General features: G+C 41.0%; 2 protein-coding genes across 3 annotated transcripts in view; both read left to right on the top strand.

Moving 5' to 3' along the window:
• The first annotated feature begins 1,268 nt into the window (after positions 1 to 1,268).
• On the top strand, positions 1,269 to 4,102 carry LOC116060157 (troponin I, slow skeletal muscle-like). Its single transcript, XM_031313596.2, has 7 exons — positions 1,269 to 1,392; positions 2,112 to 2,153; positions 2,635 to 2,676; positions 2,934 to 3,065; positions 3,143 to 3,232; positions 3,326 to 3,508; positions 3,662 to 4,102. Exons 2-7 carry the CDS (start codon positions 2,133 to 2,135, stop codon positions 3,755 to 3,757), a joined length of 564 nt encoding a protein of 187 aa, XP_031169456.1. The 5' UTR covers positions 1,269 to 1,392; positions 2,112 to 2,132; the 3' UTR covers positions 3,758 to 4,102.
• A 13,772-nt stretch (positions 4,103 to 17,874) lies between these two features.
• The window catches only part of iqsec3a (IQ motif and Sec7 domain ArfGEF 3a), a 106,598-nt gene continuing 104,635 nt past the window's right edge, over positions 17,875 to 19,837 (top strand). The window contains exon 1 of one of the 2 annotated variants that reach the window (XM_031313283.2): positions 17,875 to 18,642. In XM_031313283.2, coding sequence (XP_031169143.2) covers positions 18,053 to 18,642 — 590 coding nt within the window. In that variant the 5' untranslated portion in view covers positions 17,875 to 18,052. The remainder of the gene's footprint in view (positions 18,643 to 19,837) is intronic. The other variant, XM_031313282.2, reaches the window with a different exon arrangement.

Genomic DNA, 19,837 nt, shown 5'->3' with positions numbered 1-19,837 from the left:
CTGGTTTTTGTACTCATGTGTTTGTGCTTTGGACAGAGCCAAGCTAGTTGTTTACCCCTGCTTCCAGACTTTATGCTAAGCTAAGCCAACCAGCGTCTGGCTCCAGCTACATATTCACTAATTATTGTCAAAAAATGAAAAAGGCTTTTAAACCTTTCCTTTAAAGTTACTGTATGTAACTTTTAAATGTTTCTTAATTTTTCATCTGATGATCATAAATGACCTGTAACAGCAAATGACAAACAGTGAAAAGAACACAATTTTTATGTAGTTTTTATCAATGCCTCCGCCCGGGTCCGATTTTCCCCGCAAAGTCCCAAAATGATTTACGGCAGGTAGGTGGTGCTACAGAGCACACATTCTGACAAGTCACAGATTTTGGCGTAACACCGGAAAAGCCTAATTGTATTTTAATTCTATTTCAGAAGTTATCTGTTGTAGTTATGGCTGATACTGGTCCAGGACCACCAAGGAAAAAAAGGAACAACTAAAAGCTAAAAGGGAAAGTGACAGACGACGGCCGCAAACCGAGTCACACTCGGTCGGGCTTTCAACAGATGGAGACAATTAAGGGATTGTAAAAGATTCAAAACCCACCCCGAATTGGCCCTCAGGTATCTAATATATAATATTTCATTCATAAAATAACTTTACAATGTGCAATATAGTTGTACTACTATTTTCTTTTCTCTTGTCCCCCTGTCCATGGGTTTCATGAAATGCGCTATATTAATCTAAGTCATTATTATGTTGGTTGATACAACAATCTCTTAATGCTGTGGCTCGTGACACAGTGACAGTGATACCTGGTTTAGCTCACGATACATCCAGGCTAAGTTACCGTAACGTATTCTCTTATTGTAAATTAATGATTTTCTGTCTGAGCAAAATATTCATCGCAACTATGACCTCCCGGTAACGCTAACTCAGTGGGCAATACAGCACTGTAAAGAAAAGACCTTTACGACAGCAGGTGTGGTAAAAACTCCAAACTTGTCCAAAGCCGCCGCTAGAATCAACCCAAACTGAAAGTTACATATAGCCACTTTAAGTTATACTCCTAAATACGAAAGATACAATGTGTCAATATTTGTGACTATTATATGCATTGATGTATTTTCAGGGGGGGGGCAAAAAGATTATTTCATCCAACAGGAGGCAATACCTAGACAATACCATTAAGGTAATGCCCATGATTTATTATTACCCTCCCCTTGTGTTGTCACAGTGTCAGGGGAGGTGATATTTCATGCTCGGTCCTGTGCCAGCACATTTTTGGGACCAGACGTTATATCTGCTTTCCACGCGCCACACGGCTCACATAAAAAGCTGCTCATTGTCTTCAGCAGCCACTGTTTGACTCTCTACATCTTTACAGACACCCATTCACAGGTAAAACAACCATTGCTTTATCGTGTGTTTGAAGTATTTAAGGCTTTCAGTAAATTGTCATTTTTTTCTTTCTGTTTTAAGTCAATGAAAGTCTGACGCAATATTGTACTGTAGCTGTTATTATAAACAGTGGGACAATTGTTTGACAGTTTTACAGTGGCAATGCTTTTATTTTTCAAGTGTATTACCCTTGCAATAATTACTAGATCTTTGTAAAAATATGTCAGCCTAATGAGAAGGTTTGATTCGCCAAATCTTCTACTTGTGAATACTGCAGTCACGGCTCTGTTTTTAACAAATCTGTTGAGGTGTCGGTAGCCATACTGAAAAAAAATCACCCCAACTGAGATGCTGAATACAGTGAAGGGAAATGCTCTTGTCATGTCCTTGCTTTAATCCTCTTGTCAAGGGATGTTGAGGACTGTTTGTGGCGCCTTGATAGATCAAATTACATTGCAGATCACCGGGGCGCCACATTACCCCTAAACTGTGCTATTACGCACTTCTGTTTCTCTCATGTGTTGTTTGTTTTTGGGATTATAGTTGAAGTGAGATGAGAAAATGAATCCTCTATCCCTAAATGCTACTGTCATGGCTAATATTTGTGTAATGAACTGCTGTATTCACTATTTAAAAAGATACAACTGTTTTTATGTTCTCATATTAACCTAATTGCCTCTAGCATCATTGCCCGCATTTGTCCCCGGTTTTTGTTTCAGGAGCCCGACAGACCCAGAGCCATGAATCCCAAAGGGGATAAGGTGAGCCAGCTATATTCCACAGTGTTAATCCACCATGCATGGAGAGGGGACACATTGTCCCGATGCACATGGCAAAGATCTGGCAGTGGTTATCTGGCAGGAGTTGTTATCAGCATCTCTGAGAGCTTTCCCCTTGACTTCATCCTAATAATAAAGCATTATCTTAGGTGGTGTCAAGTTTGACGCTCACAGGTCTTTCAATACATATTTTTACTGTTTATGGCACAGCCGATGGACTTTGTCATATATCACAACTGCTGGTGAGCTAAGCAGGAACATCTTGGAGTGATTCCAAAATCAAAAAGTCCTCAAAAACTCTGCAGTTTATGATAGTGCAAGGTGTACTTGTAATTTTGTCCATCCTCGGTATATGTGCCTCTTTACAAACCTCAATAATTGTATTAACTATTTGATTAATGGTCATTGAAATATAGTCTATTCTGTCGTGAAATAATAATGACAAATACCTTTTTTTCTACAGCCGAAGTCGAAAATTACGGCTTCTCGCAAGCTCTCTCTCAAGGTGAGTTAGGACATACCTTTTTTGTTGGACGTACATCACCTGGCAACTGCAGAAGTACCCTTGGTTGGGAATCACTGCTATATCTTCTACAAGATATTGTGATTTATGTACAGCCAAGACACCCTTTTTGCCATATAATGATGTAAGTTCTCTTTAGCAACTTGGTGTCTGTTGGGTACTTTTACATTACCAGACTAAAGTTGTTTTCCTCAGATCTTCTGGCCAAGTTTTGATTGGTATATGTTTTGTGAAATCAGATGCTTCTCCTCACAAGAGCCTGTGAGGATTTGGAGAGGGAGAGGCAGGAAAGGGAGGAGGAGAAAGTACGCTATCTAGGAGACAAGTTGCCCCCTTTGCAACTGTCTGGATTATCACTGGATGAACTACAAGTAAGTGTCATAAACTACAGCAGAAAATGTATGAACATGTTTAAGTAACATGTTTAAAACCCTCCTTTTCCCCTCAGAAAATGTGCAAGCAGCTTCATTCACAAATTGATGTTGTGGACGAGGAGAGATATGACTGCGAATCCAAAGTGGGCAAACACAACAAAGATGTAAGTCTCTGAACACCTTATTTAATTCTTGAGCACACATTTGATCTGTTTTTTTGTGCTTGTTTCTTATATTTGTTCTGTCATATTTTACAGATCCATGAGCTGAAGCTGAAGATACAGGACCTTGGAGGCAAGTTCAAAAAGCCTGCCCTGAGGAAGGTGAGGGTGTCGGCAGATGAGATGATGAGAGCTCTCCTGGGCTCCAAACACAAGGGCTCGATGGACCTCAGAGCCAACCTTAAATCCGTGAAGAAGGAGGATGGCAAACAGGACAAGGTACTGTTGATTGGTTGGGTTTCCACATTCCCGAACATTTAGCCTGAGGTTTCCCCCAGTAGGCTGGAAATGTTATGGAGATAATAAAAAAAAAAACTGCCTTAGGGAGATGATGTGTTTCAATTTTGATTGTTCGTTTCTGTTCAACCCCAGGTGCTCACTAGTGAAGACTGGCGTAAGAACGTGGAGGCCATGTCAGGCATGGAGGGCCGCAAGAAGATGTTCGATACAGCCGGCGGAGCACAGTGAGACACTCCTGCAAACGATGAAGCTGGTCAATAAGAGCAGGGAAAAAGGTGTCCCGACAGAAATATGGAATAGTTATGTGAAGGCTAAGTGACTTGAAAGCTGTAGGAATTAAGCATAAATGTCATAAGCATGTATAACCACGAGTACATAAGCTGTGCCTCCATTTGCTAGATGGCCAATTTCTGTGCAATGACTCAAAGCACTTAAAGAAAAGTGTAGAATGAGTAAACGCCCATTTGTTTTTTTAGTTGTTTTTTTTATTACCAAAGTACATTATTTTTGTTTTGTTATGGCATCTTTAGACAAGTACAATGGATATGAATAAAGTTTCAGTCTTTGACTTTATCATGTTTCACTTTACTGGCACCCGTCAGTTTATGTGTGGCACGCAAGAGGATGGAAAGCAGCTAAACTCATGATGGATTAAAAAAGGAAAATGATAACTCAAGGGAGGGGGGTGCAACAGGTGTTACCTACCTAAATACAACCTCATAATGCTTAAATAGATCCTGCAGACACATAAAAAAGGGAAAGAACATATTTAAACTAAAGTTTAAATGACAATTGCAAGTGACAAATAATGATGAAGACAGCTTCTTTTACCAGATTTTAACACATTTTGAACAAACAAAGAAAACTGATCTCCAATCTGATAATAGTTTCAACCATCATTAGAATTATGTTTTGCTCATTTTTCAGACTTTGATCATTTCAGAAATAATGAAAAAAAAAATAAAAAATACTAGAACTACTTCTTCTTCAGTACTTCTTGATAAGTTATATTTTGAGTTTAGTAGTTTGATGAAAGAAACAAACAACAGGAGATTTCCATAACCTAGCCTTGGAAAGCAAAAGCCACTGCTGTTGTTCACCTACACATTGCATGCATGCATGTGCTTCTTCGGTCTGTATGGGTCAACTGGCTGCTGTCGCCAAGCCATTGTTATTTGAAATATGACAGCAACACCAACAATAGCTTCAGTTGGTGTATTGTATGCTTTTATGGGCTGGTTATGGACAGCTGATACACATTTCTCACGCTTGCCAGAAGTCCACAATGTCTAATGACTGAAATCTGGATGGTGAAAAGTCACTTTCTTAGTTTGTCCCTTTATCAACTTCCACTGTAAGTATATATATTTATATATATGTGTGTGTGTGTGTGTGTGTGTGTGTGTGTGTGTGTGTGTGTTTAGTCACGTTGAAAAGCTGATATATGGCCTCTTGCTCGCAGGCTTAGTAAGCTGATAATGAAAAGCAACCCAGGTCTCGATGCACACTTAGTATCTATAAATAGGCACTGATTAGAGCGACATTCACGTTGAACAAATGTTCCAGATGTGCTATACAGAGTTCATTTGTGTCAACACCACGCGGTGACTGTGAAATGCAAAAAGGTCACAATGCTGGAGTCTTCCGCGAAACTTGTTGAGATGACGAACACTTTGAGGTGTGGCTTGATGTGCCAAAACTCAAACCAACACAGTCAGTATCACTCATGCGCTTAAGGGATGCAACACACTGTGCTTTATTGTCAGTACCACTTGGTGGCAGTCCACAATCAGAGGAATACAGTACATCTACTGCCATGAATATTGAAAACTTAGCTGAAGAGCTTGTTGAGCTATGGAAATTCCTTAAATGACTTGTCTTCAGATTTAAAATTCACATTTTCATTCTCTGGCTTGCATGTGCAATTGTCTAGATTTTTAACAACAAAACTGAAGTGTCTGAAAAGAAAGCTTATTTCTTACATCTGGTAACTTTTTTTATTTAATCATGACAAGCCATTGTTGTTCATATTAGAAAACAACAATTCAAAAGGTTATAAATGTATATATTTTCTTTTTGTTATCGTCTAATAGAAAAACCTTAATTCTATGAACAGCAAATGTTTGTAGGAAGAAAGTCAATTACTGCCTTTTTGAGAGCAAAACACAGATCCTGGAAGTTGGTTTACCTCTACTCTGATTCATGATTTTGAGCTGAATAAAATTGACTCGACTAAACGAAACTAAACGAAACTCCCTCCCTCTGTTCCTTCATGTTTAAAAACTGTGACTCTTCTATCTTGGAGATGACAAGACACCATAATTTTCAGAAGTTGTAAGATGGAAGAAGTGGAGCCTGACAATAATGAATTACCACTGTGGTTGTAAGCAGCGTCAGTTCATTTCACTCATGGAATAACCCAAAGGAAAAGAAAAATGAATCTGCGAAGAAAACACCGACGCAGATTACAATGTTTGCAGCATGTATATGTGTGTGTGGCTTGATGAGGAAGTGTGATTGATGTCATTAATCTTCAACATACAACACGAGCAGCGTATTTACTGCTGCAGGGACTGGGGGGTTGACTATATTGGAATATGTTTGACAGTAACAGAGGGTGGGCCTGCTGATTAGGCAGGCTGCCCTGTGACTGGGAGCTCCAGGCTCAGTTCGTGCAGCAGCTAATGCTGTCATGAGTCTTGTCAAAATGTCCTTCAGCAACTTTAGTGTGCCAGAGTCAGAATTAGTGATACTGAGCCAAAATCACAGAGGCACAAACAATGTATGATATCTTTTTGCCTGTTTTTTTTTATTATGCTGTTCCTTTTTGTATGCACTTCTGGCCCACTCCAAAAGAAAACCAAAACGATGTTGCTGAAGTTATACTGTTTTCAATTGTGAAACTAAGCCTGTAATTGACAAATTATTTTCTTGTAAATTTCAACTGCAAAATAAGTTCCCTCATTATCAACCCCCTGTTACAGTTCAGGTACTTGGCAGCAAAAGCCAAATGCAGAAACTCAAGCAGAGCAGGTTGAATTAAAGGCACTTTAACTAGCCAATAGTTAGCTACTTGGAGGCAGCCAGAATCAGACAAACAACTAAAAAGAGCAGGGTAGGCCAGTCAAAGATAGCAGCAGCTTAATAAACTCAGATAGCTTATATTAAACAGTTTAAAGAGTCAGGAGCGCTGACAGGTGAGCAACGTGGATGCTATGGAAACAGGAAGTGGGGAGGTATATATAAACTTGGGCTAATGAAGAAATGAGGAACAGGTGTGCAGCCAGGTGGAGGCGATTGGCAAGGGCCTGCTGTCACCATGACATATCCCAGTGAATATGGATGAAATTCTCATAGTTCACATCATATTTTTTGCACATTGTTACACATTTCTCCTTATATATATCCAACAACAATCCTTGTTATTTGCCTTTCTCATCTTTTGGTTGAGAGCTTCAAACATTGTTTTCAAGAAGGCTAGGGATACATGTATTAATTTACTTCTCCACTTTCACATTCCCCTGTTGGTTCAAACCCATTTCTGTGACCTCTGGGCTTGTGCCGCACCACCTAGCTACTGTATGTGTTTACAGCTTTCTTCTGTGATGCGACAAATAAGCAGCTTGAGGCAAATCCTGTTTTCTTTTCTAAATGTTAGTCTATATTTGGAGGTAATGACACAGAAAAGGAGCTTTGATAAAAGCATTAGACTGGTAGATTCAAGGGTTTAAACTGAAAGAAATTAACACATACACACACACACACACACACACACACACACACACACACACACACACACACACACACACACACTATGCAATATGCTTCCCTCATGTCAAAAGGTGTTATTTGGATTCGGAGTGAGAGGTGAATCTCTTTTCAACCTCAATGAAACATTCACAAGCAGCAGATGGAAATGACTGGAAACAAAATGATGAACACACACATTTGTTATTCATAGCTATTCCATTTTACCCAACTAAAAGGTTGAGGGTTAACTTAGCCTCACTTGAACTGAAACTACAAGTTGTCTAATGAGCCAGACTCATTTAATTTTTTGTGTTCTAGTTGAGCTTTCTGTATCAATACATCTGTAATAGGCAGTGATTTATCCCTCATATTTAAATAGCCATATTATGATGGCTTTTGAAGTTATATGTAAAACATCTGAACATAACTTGGCATGCATTTGGTATATGCATTGAGAACATGGCTTTTTGCTGGACAGCAGACTGAGCCCAGAGAATGAAAGTATAAAATAATAGCAGATGGCAATATTTTCTTACCTCAATGCCAAACTGTCCCAATTGGGATTTTTTGGCCACTTGGGGGCAGTCGAACAAGCTTGAAACACAGCATTAACATATCATCGCTTTGTAAAGTTAATACGGCTAATTTTCGCGTGACATTTTCCATTACATACAAAGTCAGAGCAATTTTGTGTGACGCTGTGTCGCAAAGGCCTATCAGCATCCTCCTGCATGGCATAGCCCTGATCGATCCAAACTCCATTAAGAAAACAAGTATTTCAAAAGTTTTTTTTTTAACACAGACACGACAGCATTTAGTTTTCCAACGTATATGGGACTTCCACAACAGGTACAAAGCAGCAAAGGTGGTTATTTTACAATAAACAATTACAATATGATCGGTCAAACTTGCACGAGTAACGCAAGGCCAAAATTTGCTACACCTTTGGTGTGAACATAGCATAACGTTTTAGCAAACAGTTGCTTCTTAACACATCCAACAGACACATAGCAACATTGGCATTTATGGGGAGTCATGTTTGTGTCCACCTGATGAATTTAAATCCAATATTCACGCCCCCTTTTGGCTCTGTTTTTGGTCTCCACCAACTCTCTTTAGCTGCTATATGCTCCACTATGTTCACTAGCTAGCTGCTAACTTTGTCTGCTGTTTGGTGCTAAGCAGGTAGTTTATGGTTTTTATCAGAGCTTTTTGGCTAAAACAGCAGAGGCTGATGAGGGCAGTGAAATGAACCAAAACAGTAAAGTTACAGGTTTTAAAACCAAAACAATCAGCTGAAATACACTAAAACGCTCCATAGAACCAGGTTTAACTTCTTTCACATTATTTGCCATTTGATCCATTGTGAGTATAAACACATTGATTAGTGCTGCTTTGAATTAACTCCACATTGAGTTTTCTAAAATGTTTCTTTTAAACTTGACTAAGGTCAAACACTTTATGAGTTGTAAGAGGTGACACGTTAAGTAGACCAGAGTGAGAAGCTCTTTCCACATTTGAGTATTTTTTGTGTTTGTGTCTTTCTCTAACAGCTGTTTCACGACTGTTTCATCAGCTCTAGCGTTGGTTCACAGCAGGTCAGGCCTCACCCCGCCCACCTGTGACAGGCTTTGGTCTGTCTTTGTTCCCCTTATATAGTATATCAACCTCGCTGAACTATGCTAGACGGAATCTACAAATCACACAGGAAAGTAAGTCGATATGGGAGTGAGCTGCAGGATATTGGCAGATTTTAATTTTGCAACATAAAGTATTAAAACACCTTTTAATGGACTTTTTGAATTGATCAGCATTACATGTATTAAAGACTTGTTCATGGGTGTATACAATTTCAAAGGTGGTAAAAGCCCAACAGTTTCCAATGAAGATTTGTAACTGTCATGATTAAACATGTGTCTTACTTACTACTAAGTGTTGAAATTCTCCATCAAGACCCTCAAAAACATTTTATATCCTTTTTGTCATCATGGGAAGCTCAACATAACCAATGTGCATCTTAACCCCAGCACTGCACCATCCACACTTTCCACCCATCACCTCTAATGGTTTATGTTAATCTACAATAGGTTCCCGTGGCCTCGCTCCCATCTCATTATTGATCTCCTCTGAGCCAATAGGGAGGGAGAGGGAGCTGATGGGTATTGGTTTTGGACACCAAAGCTGACCAGGGGTCAACAAGATGCAGTCATTCAATATTCTCCTTGCTTTAATCAGGTGGAAGCTTTCAAAAGGGCTACAAACAAATATGGAGTAGAAATCAGATCTTATATTCAACTTAACACGTATACAGCTCAGTTGACAGTTTTTGGAGGGATAGCTGGAATGAATTTTCTTTTTGTTTTTTTCATTCCCTGCTTTTCTAAATCTGTGCAGTGTACTGGGATTTAAAAGCTCCAGGAAACAAGTTGAACTATTTCACCACTTTGGGATAAAACAGTCAGAACAATTTTCACCTTGACATGGGGTATATATAGACAAAACACTGAGAGAAACTTGTTCAGCTGATCATGTCGCCTCAGGTCTCCCTGGAGCGACTGTGTGAACAGCCTGTCTCAATAAATTATTAATAGTGATGTTGGAATTAACCACCATGGTTGATGTTGGAAAGTGCAACCATAGAGGTATAGATTTACACAAACAGATTGTTGTCCAAATCCTAAAGAAGCTTTTGTGGTTTTAACTCACTGTTGACTAAACTGAATGTACACAATATTAGGGACATCTTTAGTTGCAGCCCCGTTTGCATAGCCCACATCTCACTTGTATCAAAGCTAAAACCACTTCTGTTACTCGTTTGCTTCTCTTTTATTTCCATCTCCTCCTCAGCGTAGAGATACTAGGGAAAATCAATGTAGAATAATGACTTTTACCTGGACCCCCCTCAGCAGTGGACTTCATGAAATGTGTGCGCAGTATCTTAAACATTCAGTGTGGCCTTCTCTAACTCTTTTTGAATTAAATATTTGAATTGAAATTAGAAATCTTGAAGGACATTTTGTACAGATATTCATGGTGTCGTGATGATTTATCCTAATAACTGTTGTTGTTGTTATTCTGTGAAGTTTCCTCCAGCTCCACTAGGAGGTGAACATTTGTGGTTTTGAGTCAAATGGCTTGACAACTGTCGGATGGATTGCCAGGAAATTTGGTACAGACATTCATGGTTCCCAGACAATGTATTTAACAGCTGTTGGATAGATTGCCATACCATTTTGTACAAACATTCATGTTCCCCTCAAGAGACATTCTAATAACTTTACATCTAGCCCCACCAGCACGTAAAAGCTTTTACTTATCAAGTGAAGTATCTGAACATCTACTTGATGGATTGGCACAGATTTTGGTACAGACATTCATGGCCCCCAGAGGATACATCCTAATGACTTATGATCCTAACATCTCATCTACCACGAGCAAGAGGTTGACATTTTTGATTATGGGTGAAACATCTTGACAACTACTTGATGGATTGCCATGACATTTGACATTCATGATCCTCTGACCTTTCCACCATCATCAGGTCAAAATCTCAGTTTTTCCAATACTTTGGTTTATGACCAATATTTGCAAAACTAATGACATTCTCACCAGCCTCAGCTGCACTGTGTGTTAAGTACTAATTGGCAAATGTTAGCATGTCAACACATTAAACTAATGATGAACATTGTAACCGTTATACCTGCTAAACAACATGTTAGCATTGACATTGTAAGTATAAATGTATGCTGACATTTGCATTGAGCACTGCTAAGCCCAAGAATAGCCTTACAGAGCTGCTTGACTCGTTAATATTAATAGATGACCTTCAATTCATATTAGAATTTAATAGCCCATTATATGTTATATTGAGAAAGCTGCATTCTCTGTAAATAGTAAACAATCCTTGTTGCCACTTGCCCGAATCATTTAAAGTTTTTACCAGATGCTCATGGTGTCAATGACTTGCTGACTTGCTCATCTGAACTGGCATCGCTGCAGAGTCTCACTAATGAAGTGTAGTGTTTCAAGTAATTAATCTCTACCTGACATTAATTGCTTTATCGTGCTGCTCTTATCGCATCTCTTAATGTCATGACTGCTCCAAAGTCCTTGGAAAAATGTTAAATTCCTTTCTCCTTCCAATCGGGTTTTAACTTTCCTCTCTCCCATCACCTTTTTACTACCTGAACTTCTTTGGCATCATTCATGAGCAAAAGACGGCAATGACAGCTTCATTTTGATAAATCTTTCCTTTTTCGTTGTGTGCTTTTTTCTCACACTTTCAATGCCAAAGGGATAGTGATGACATATAAAACATCCATAACCAATGAGACGTCTTAGGGCATAAAAGCTTTCATATTCTGAGTCAAGTGGGGTGCATGCACCAAGCCATTTATCAATATTAATGAAAAAGGCTGACCCAAAAAAAGCTAAAGAATAGAGCAGTTTTCTTTTGTTGTGGAGTCTGAAAATGTGCTAAGTGAGAAATCACTCTAAATGCCGTCGTGATAAAATGAATGAGAGCTATCGCTTCAAATGAAAACTTTCCAAATATGCATCTAGGTGCTGAGTGCTATGGCTATTCAAAACTTAGGCAGGAATCCTTGTTTGTTTTCAGACACTGTTTCAAAAAGCAACTTTCTGTTTCTCAGAATGTTGCTTTGGGTTCATAGCAGTGCTCTCAGTCGTGTGTGTGTGTGTGTGTGTGTGTGTGTGTGTGTGTGTGTGTGTGTGTGTGTGTGTGTGTGTGTGTGTGTGTTAGACTCTGCAGCAAATGCCGCTGAATAATAAGAGAATACAGCTGGTCTACTTTCAACTGAGCAACAAACCCGAGACACAGCAGGACTCTGGGGAGTAAGCCTATATTGATATAACACAGTTTTGAAATGAAAAGTTCTGGGGGAGGATCCAAAGATGGGGCAAAACTTTAACACCGCCAACTACAACTTACAAACTTTTGTTTTTCGGGAGTGAGGCATTTCAATACGAGATGAAATGAAAAGATTTTACCTGAGGTTTGTCTTTTTTTAGTCCGACCACTTTGGTCCAGATGGTATCAGGTCATAATTTGTTCAATGCTTTGATTTGGGACCAAATACCTGCTAGACTAATGACATTCCCATCAGCCTCAGCTGTACTCAGTGTTTAGTGCTAATTAAAAATGTTAGCACACTAACATGCTATATAAGATGATGAATTGGTTAACATTATACCTTCTTAAAACCAGCATGTTAGCATTTTCATGGTGAGCATGTTTGCAGGCTGACATTAGCATTTAGCTCAAGGCAATGCAGCGTTTAAGTACAGCCTCAAAAAGCTGCCAGCACCTGTGGACTTATTATCTTATTTAAAGGAAGTTTTCTCATCTGCAGATGCATGGTAACTGAGGTGAAAAACTTGATTATTCGTATCACACTTTGTGCCCCGTCCTTGTCGCTTCACATCCAGGATGTGTGACCCTCTCCGGCCTTAGACTTTGCTATAAGGTAATTGCTGTTAAAGGTGGGTTGCATCTCTTCCAGCAGAAGGTCCATAATGAAAAAAGGTGGACCTTGCAGATGTCACCCAACACCAAAGTCACTGCTGGCACCATTTTCATTTTACAATCTCCCTGCAAAACTCATTTTTGCCTCCTTCCAGCCATGTGTCGCTGGTCTGGTGCACAAGCCATTTTTCACTTCATGCAGCTTGTAAAGCAGCCATATGGAAGGAGGGCCTTGGCTGCACCCACCACTGTGGTCCTCATACTTCACTGTCTCAAGGTCATACGGTATTTATTATTTCCTCTGAGTTATCTAAAAGACCTTTTATGAAACTTTTAACTATGTATATACACAAATCCATTTCCACTTATTCTCTTTTCTCATTAAAAATAGCATTAATCACAACATATTGTTAATGCCACTCCTGTTCTGGATGAATTTGGCAGACTGTCCCCTGCTTCATTAAACTTTGACACCAAATTAACAGCAATTTACTCATGCTGAATGCGGGCACCCTTTGGATTTCAAAAAGACGGATCATGAAAGAACACTTAAAATTTTCCTTTTAGATCATCTTGTCAGCCTATAAAGCATTCTGTCAACCACACACACAAAGGCATGCTACACATAACAACATCATTCACTTGAGACCAATGAGGAGTATGCCTATAAATTCCTGCACATTTGCAGTGCAACAATAGCCTGGGAAAACCCTGACGAACTTCCGGCAAATTTGAGATTTGCTCTGCAAGTCCGTCTGGCCAAGAGCATAGACAGTATATAAGAATGGACCAATAGATCCCGTTGCTCTGGACGGAGACCAGTGAAGGATATTAGAAGCACTTTTCCGGTGAGCGCTAAGCGTTACTGCGCAGCCTCCAACTGAGAGCGACGACGTAAATGTGACGTGAGCAACCTGTCTGAAAGTTGTAAGTCTTCTGGTAGCTGTGCCAAGAGAAATCTCAATCATTCCCAGTTGTGCAGAGACGGAGAGCGTAGGTATATGTAAGGAGATAACATGGACACAGGCTAATTATTGCTAACTAAAATGCTAGTTAACATTAATAATTAAACATAAACAGCTAATGTAAGTTGAAACTGCCTGTGAGCTTCTCCTGTACTATACGGTAATTCCTCTACTATGTGACAGTAAGTCGCGTGGTTATGATACAATCGTTAGCCTATTTTTACAAAAACGTCTGCTACGGAGCCATAACGTGAGATACAAGGTAATGGAGCCTTTTATACATTGTCGTGTTTCTTTAGAAATAAACAATGGACAAATAAAGTCTTTAAACGATTCAGATGTGAAGTTATTCACTGTCAAAGTGACGTCAAAATGAATGGCAGTCAATGGAATGCTAACGTCGGGTGATCGTTTTGTAGCATCAAAATGGCGCCATAGGAGGTTCGAGCTCTGAAGCGAAGCTTACCCCCTTGGCCAAGAGCCCATTCAAGCCCATTTCCAATTTTTCCAAATCGAGGCACCAATCACAGCCTTTGAGGCGGGCTTTACACGATGACGATAGCGCAGCGATGGCGAGCAGTTTTTGTTTACATTCAACATGACGCTACCGAAGCGCAGCAACCCGTTGATGTCGCTGTCGCTGCTACGTCACCCAGATCGTTGGTCTGATTGGTTGAAGGACTATCCAATGCGCCCAGAGGCATTTGAGCGGCGTCCGTTGGTGACACTCCGTTGGTGACGCTCCTTTGGTGACGCTCCTTTGGTGACGCTCCTTTGGTGACGCTCCTTTGGAAATGAGCTGCAAATGAACCTTGCCCAGACCCACTCTCAGTTACAACTGAGAAGGGTCTGGTGTCAACCAGGCTAGTGCAACAACTGAATAAAAGTGCAAATCTGAAAAGCATCAACTACAGCAACCAGAAGAGCTGAGCACTCTCTCAGTGAGCTATCACTTTAGTCTGTATCAGGAGAGATTGTCTCTGCAAACCTAAAACCCATTTCCTTTCCTTGCTCTGCTTGCATGCTATCTGTCTGGTTGACTTGTTTTTTATTTCCCTTTTGGTAAAGTCTGTGATAACGAGGCACAGACTGAAAGGCAGCCTGGTCCAATTTACAAAAAATGATACTGCTATCTCAACACAGCAGGAGCAAAATCTAGTTTTCCCCCCAAAACTTTTATGATTCGTTTGCATACCTAAAGAAACTGGTGGATGTGCTAAAGAGAACCTGTGAAAAGCAATCCATGTTTCATCAAATCATTTTCATACTGTGCTAGTGAGCAGCATTAGACGGAAGTTATTATATTCTCCACCATGCCATTCTTTTCTATCCCTGCAGGGCAACATCCAAAAAGAAAAAAAAAACATTCAACATACAAAACAGACTGCTGTGTGACATAACGAGCACCACAAGCGATACTAATCACATCACACATTCACACGAGAATAGGGACGTCTCGAGCTCTTTAATTTGCATGCTGAAGTCACATCTACAACACCAGCCTATATTTCCTTGTTTTTACTGTGATCCAACAATGCTTGAAGTGTTTGAGAAATGGAGAGGTATTGAATGAACCAATGGCAGTTGCAATGTTGTGGATAGGCCTCAGTGGAGCCAAATGCACTGCAGCTTGAGAAAACACAAGCAAATGAAGAAAACATATTCTATTTGACAGCACAGAAAAAAAACACTACAAATCCAGAAAACACAACCAAATACAGATCTGATTGCATTAATCAGATTTGAATCAGTACCCTAGTAATCAGCTCAAGACTAATGCTAGATCAACAGGAAGTAACCTGAATCATGCAATCAGAATGTAAAAAAACTTGTTTGCCAATATCACTTTTTAGTGTCCCCTGGAAATGTCTTTCAGTCCCAACAGAAAAACGTGATTATGCGATTGCATAATTCCATGCATAATCAGCCAAAGTCCGCATATTTATGTAGGGGCCGCATTTTTTCAAATATGCCGCACTTTCGCCGCATAAATTGCCGATTTCCGCGCAAAATATGCGGGGCTTGCATGATTTCATAATCCCCGCATTTTCGTTGCAAAAAAGTCACATATATCTTAGCAGAAAGTTGAAAAATGTTGCGTTTACTTCACACAAGAGCAGCCATTTTCCCCTGTTGCCATGGGAACGTTATGAAGTGACGTTATGAAGTGACGTTATGAAGTGACGTTATGAAGTGACGTTATGAAGTGACGTTATGAAGTGACGTAATTACGCGACGTGAACATCATCGAAAAGCTGCAAACCCCGCGATGAAGCCATGATGAAATCGCAGTTCCCGCAATTTCATTGCATAAAATTGCATAAATATCCCGCATATTCCATCGCATTTTTTAAGAAAACGTGCCGCATAATCAAGGATTTTTGCCCGCAACAATCACAAAAAAACTCCGCATTTTTCTGGAAGGACTGGTCTTTCGTGTTCTTTATGACTTGCAGATTTTCTGTATTTGGTTGTTTTCTGTTTTTGCAGCATTTCTTTTCTAAATGCTGTGCATTTGCTGTCAAACATGTGTTGATTCTCCATTCAATTCAATTCAATTTTATTTATAGTATCAAATCATAACAAGAGTTATCTCGAGACACTTTACAGATAGAGTAGGTCTAGACCACACTCTATAATTTATGAAGTCCCAACAATTCAAGTAGTTCCCCCAAGAGCAAGCATTCAGTGCGACAGTGGCGAGGAAAAACTCCCTTTTGGGAAGAAACCTCAGTAATGAGAAAAACTTCTTTTAGGAAGAAACCTCGGCCAGACCCAGGCTCTTGGTAGGCGGTGTCTGACGATGCCGGTTGGGGATGTGCTGAACAGTGGAAATAATAGTTACAATGAAGATAATGGAACAGTGACTAAGAAATAGTAGTCATAGTAGTTCATGTCATAGCAGGGCACTGCAGGGCATTGCAGTATGAAGCGTGGTATAGCAGGGCATGGCTGAATGTAGCAGGTTCAGCAGGACGCAGCAGGGCACCGTGGAGCGTAGCAGGGTGAACTGAAGCAGGACCACGGCGACAGCTGAAACCAAGGTCTAGATGCCATCCAGATCCAACGAAAAACGCTGGGAAAAGGAACATAAGGACTCCGGGGAGTAAACTCCCCAGAGCTAGGTTAGTAACAAGCATTTCTGGATCTCCTCACTCCCTAACGATATGCTTTATCAAAGAGGAGTGTTTTCAGTTTATTCTTAAATGTGGTGACAGTGTCTGCCCCCCGAACCCAGACTGGGAGCTGGTTCCACAGGAGAGGAGCCTGATAGCTGAAGGCTCTGGCTCCCATCCTACTTTTAGAGATTCTGGGAACCACAATTAACTCTGCATTCTGGGAGCGCAGTGCTCAAGTGGGACAATACGGTACTAAGAGTTCTTCTAGATATGATGGTGCTAGACCATTTAGAGCTTTGTAGGTCAGGAGAAGGATTTTAAATTCAATCCTGGATTTTACAGGAAGCCAATGCAGAGAAGCTAATACAGGAGGAATATGATCTCTTTTCTTAGTTCTTGTCAGAACACGTGCTGCAGCATTCTGGATCAGCTGGAGAGTCTTAAGGGACTTATTTGAGCATCCTGATAGTAAGGAATTCGCTTGTCTTTGTCTATTTGTAAGTGTTTCCTTAAGTTGCATTGTGTTGAGCTTTCAAGGCTACTGTACCACAAACCAGTCAGAATTGATCCACAGATTGGTTTAGCTCTTTAGGATGATTTTGTTTGACATTTTAAAAGACTATAGTATAAAGGTGACCAGGGCATGTAGTTTAGTGCAGTAGGCCTACTGTAAAGTGAAAATTATTTTAAAAGCATAAAAGTCTTGAGGCATTTGTCTAACTAATTTGACTATAAAGTCTGTGGTAAGTATAACTTACCTTGCAGGGGAAGAGACTGGCCAAAAAACGTTCGGCTATGAGTTGCAAAAACTGTGGATTAACGTGTGAAACGTGCATTTATCGTGCATTCACTGTTTTCCCCTGCGTGATGACATCACTCCACTACGGCCCCGCCTCCACACTCCGTTGATGCTGATCCCCCCTTGCATCAGCACCAGAGAGAGAGAGTGAGAGAGAGAGAGAGAGAGAGAGAGAGAGAGAGAGAGAGAGAGAGAGAGAGAGAGAGAGAGAGAGAGAGAGAGAGAGAGAGAGAGAGAGAGAGAGAGAGTGAGAGTGACTACCCATCCCCAGCAGAGCGTAGAGGCGTCAGACGGCCGCCAGAGCATCCCGGTTACGCTGTTCAGAGGCCCCATCGACGGTTTGCCGCGCCAGAACCAGCTGAAGGAGAAGTCACCATAGGCACACGGCCACATTAGCAGTCAGTAATGGAGAGCCTGCTGGATAATCCAATGAAAGCCGTTCTTTACCTGAAGGAGCTCACCACTATCGTCCAGAACCAGCAAAGCCTGATCCAGACGCAGCGCCAGCGCATCGACGATCTCGAGCGAAAGGTGGAGGACCTGATAGGAGAGAACCGACAGTTGCGGGACCCCCATCACTACGTCCAGCTGCCCGCTCAACATCACCACCACCACCACCCGACTCACCGCAGCGCGAGTCCCCAGGCGCCGGCCAACCTCCATCAGCACCCGGGGAGCAACAAAGCTGCGGCTCACCTCGGCCAGCAGGCGCAGCAGCAGCAGCAGCAGCAGCCACCGCAGCAGCAGCAGCAGCAGCAGCAGCAGCAGATTCCCGGTCTATCGGCCCAGCCTCAGCAGCATCCGACCCCTCCTGCGCCGTCGTCCCACCACCCACAGCAGCTGCAGCTCGTACCCACCTCGCCGCAGTCACCCAAAGCGAGCCAAGCCAGCCCGGAGTCCGCCGAGGAGGACAAGAGGAGTCCCTGCTGCAAGTCCCTGGTTCCGCAGACTCCCACCGCTCTCTGCCGCTCTGTTGGACTGGCTAGGAAAGCGGAGTAAGTAGCTTTCATGCTGTGTGTAGTCTACTGCAAAAAACAATCTCCATCTTAACGAGAGATTTAGCCTACTGTTAATTATGAGGACTCTTCAAATTACATTTTCCTGATAAAACAAAGATATTCCTTAATAGATGCAAATTATTAGCTTTACTTTGCTGGATATTTATCCCCATAACAGTACACACTGCACACTGTACACTGTGTCAAAAAAGTGATATTATTTCACCCCACCGTTTGGCTAAATCTCCTGTCTCATAAAACACACATTAAATACTCAATATTACAGTCAGGGTGCCTAATAAGATGGATATTTTTGCATTGCAAATGTTCTTGTCTAAATATAGCACGTGTTTGTCCAGAAAACACTGCCATACCCTCAAGGGCCATCAGATATAATGCCACAATCTGTTATCACCCCCGTAAAGGTGTCAGCTGAAATTTTGGAAACACTTTTAACGGAAGCAATACACTAAAGAATTTATAAAGTAGCGTACACAAATGTCCTGTAAAATCGTATCACAGACACTGAATGAGGCCTGTGCTGGATTTGCCTTTGATTAACTTCACATCCCCTGACAAGCTGAGGCTTAATTTCCTGACAGGTAATTCAAGCTCCTCCTGTATTTTCACATTATTCACTCAGTTGTTGTTATACTTGTGTGCAGCTTTGGCTTTATGCCTGGTGTCATTGTCTAACTGGAAAACAAATCTTCCCCAAAGTTGCAGGTTTCTTGCAGACTGAATCAGGTTTTTCACTAGGATCTCCTTGTAGTTTGCTGCATTCGTTTACCTTCAGAGGCCTTCTGCAGAGAAGCATCCACACAGCGTTTTTGATCAGTGTCAAAAAACACATGAAATCCCCTTTGATTCATGTTCATTGATTGAATTCATTTCAATGCTGTAAAACAATAAAAGATGCAATCGTCTACTTTTTATATGCACTGTTTGTGCTTCAGAACTGTCCATGGTGCTGAATGTTCTTTGCTCGCCACTATCAAGGTCACACACACACACACATACACACACACGCACGCATGCACACACACACACACACACACACACACACACACACACACACACACACACACACACACACACACACACACACACAGTAACACTCGCTGCACCGCGCTGAGTCCCATCTGTTCCACTCGGCTGCATTTGCATTGTTTCTGTTAATCCAGATTGATTC

This window comes from Sander lucioperca, chromosome 20 (genome assembly GCF_008315115.2).
Source record: "Sander lucioperca isolate FBNREF2018 chromosome 20, SLUC_FBN_1.2, whole genome shotgun sequence".
Lineage (NCBI taxonomy): Eukaryota > Metazoa > Chordata > Actinopteri > Perciformes > Percidae > Sander > Sander lucioperca.
This window is presented reverse-complemented; position numbering and strand designations above follow the sequence as displayed.

Coding starts and splice junctions, on each gene's coding strand:
- LOC116060157 (XM_031313596.2), top strand. CDS start 2,133: ATGAATCCCAAAGGGGATAAG. Junction 3,233..3,325: donor TGGGCAAACACAACAAAGAT/GTAAGTCTCTGA, acceptor CATATTTTACAG/ATCCATGAGCTGAAGCTGAA. Junction 3,509..3,661: donor AGGATGGCAAACAGGACAAG/GTACTGTTGATT, acceptor GTTCAACCCCAG/GTGCTCACTAGTGAAGACTG.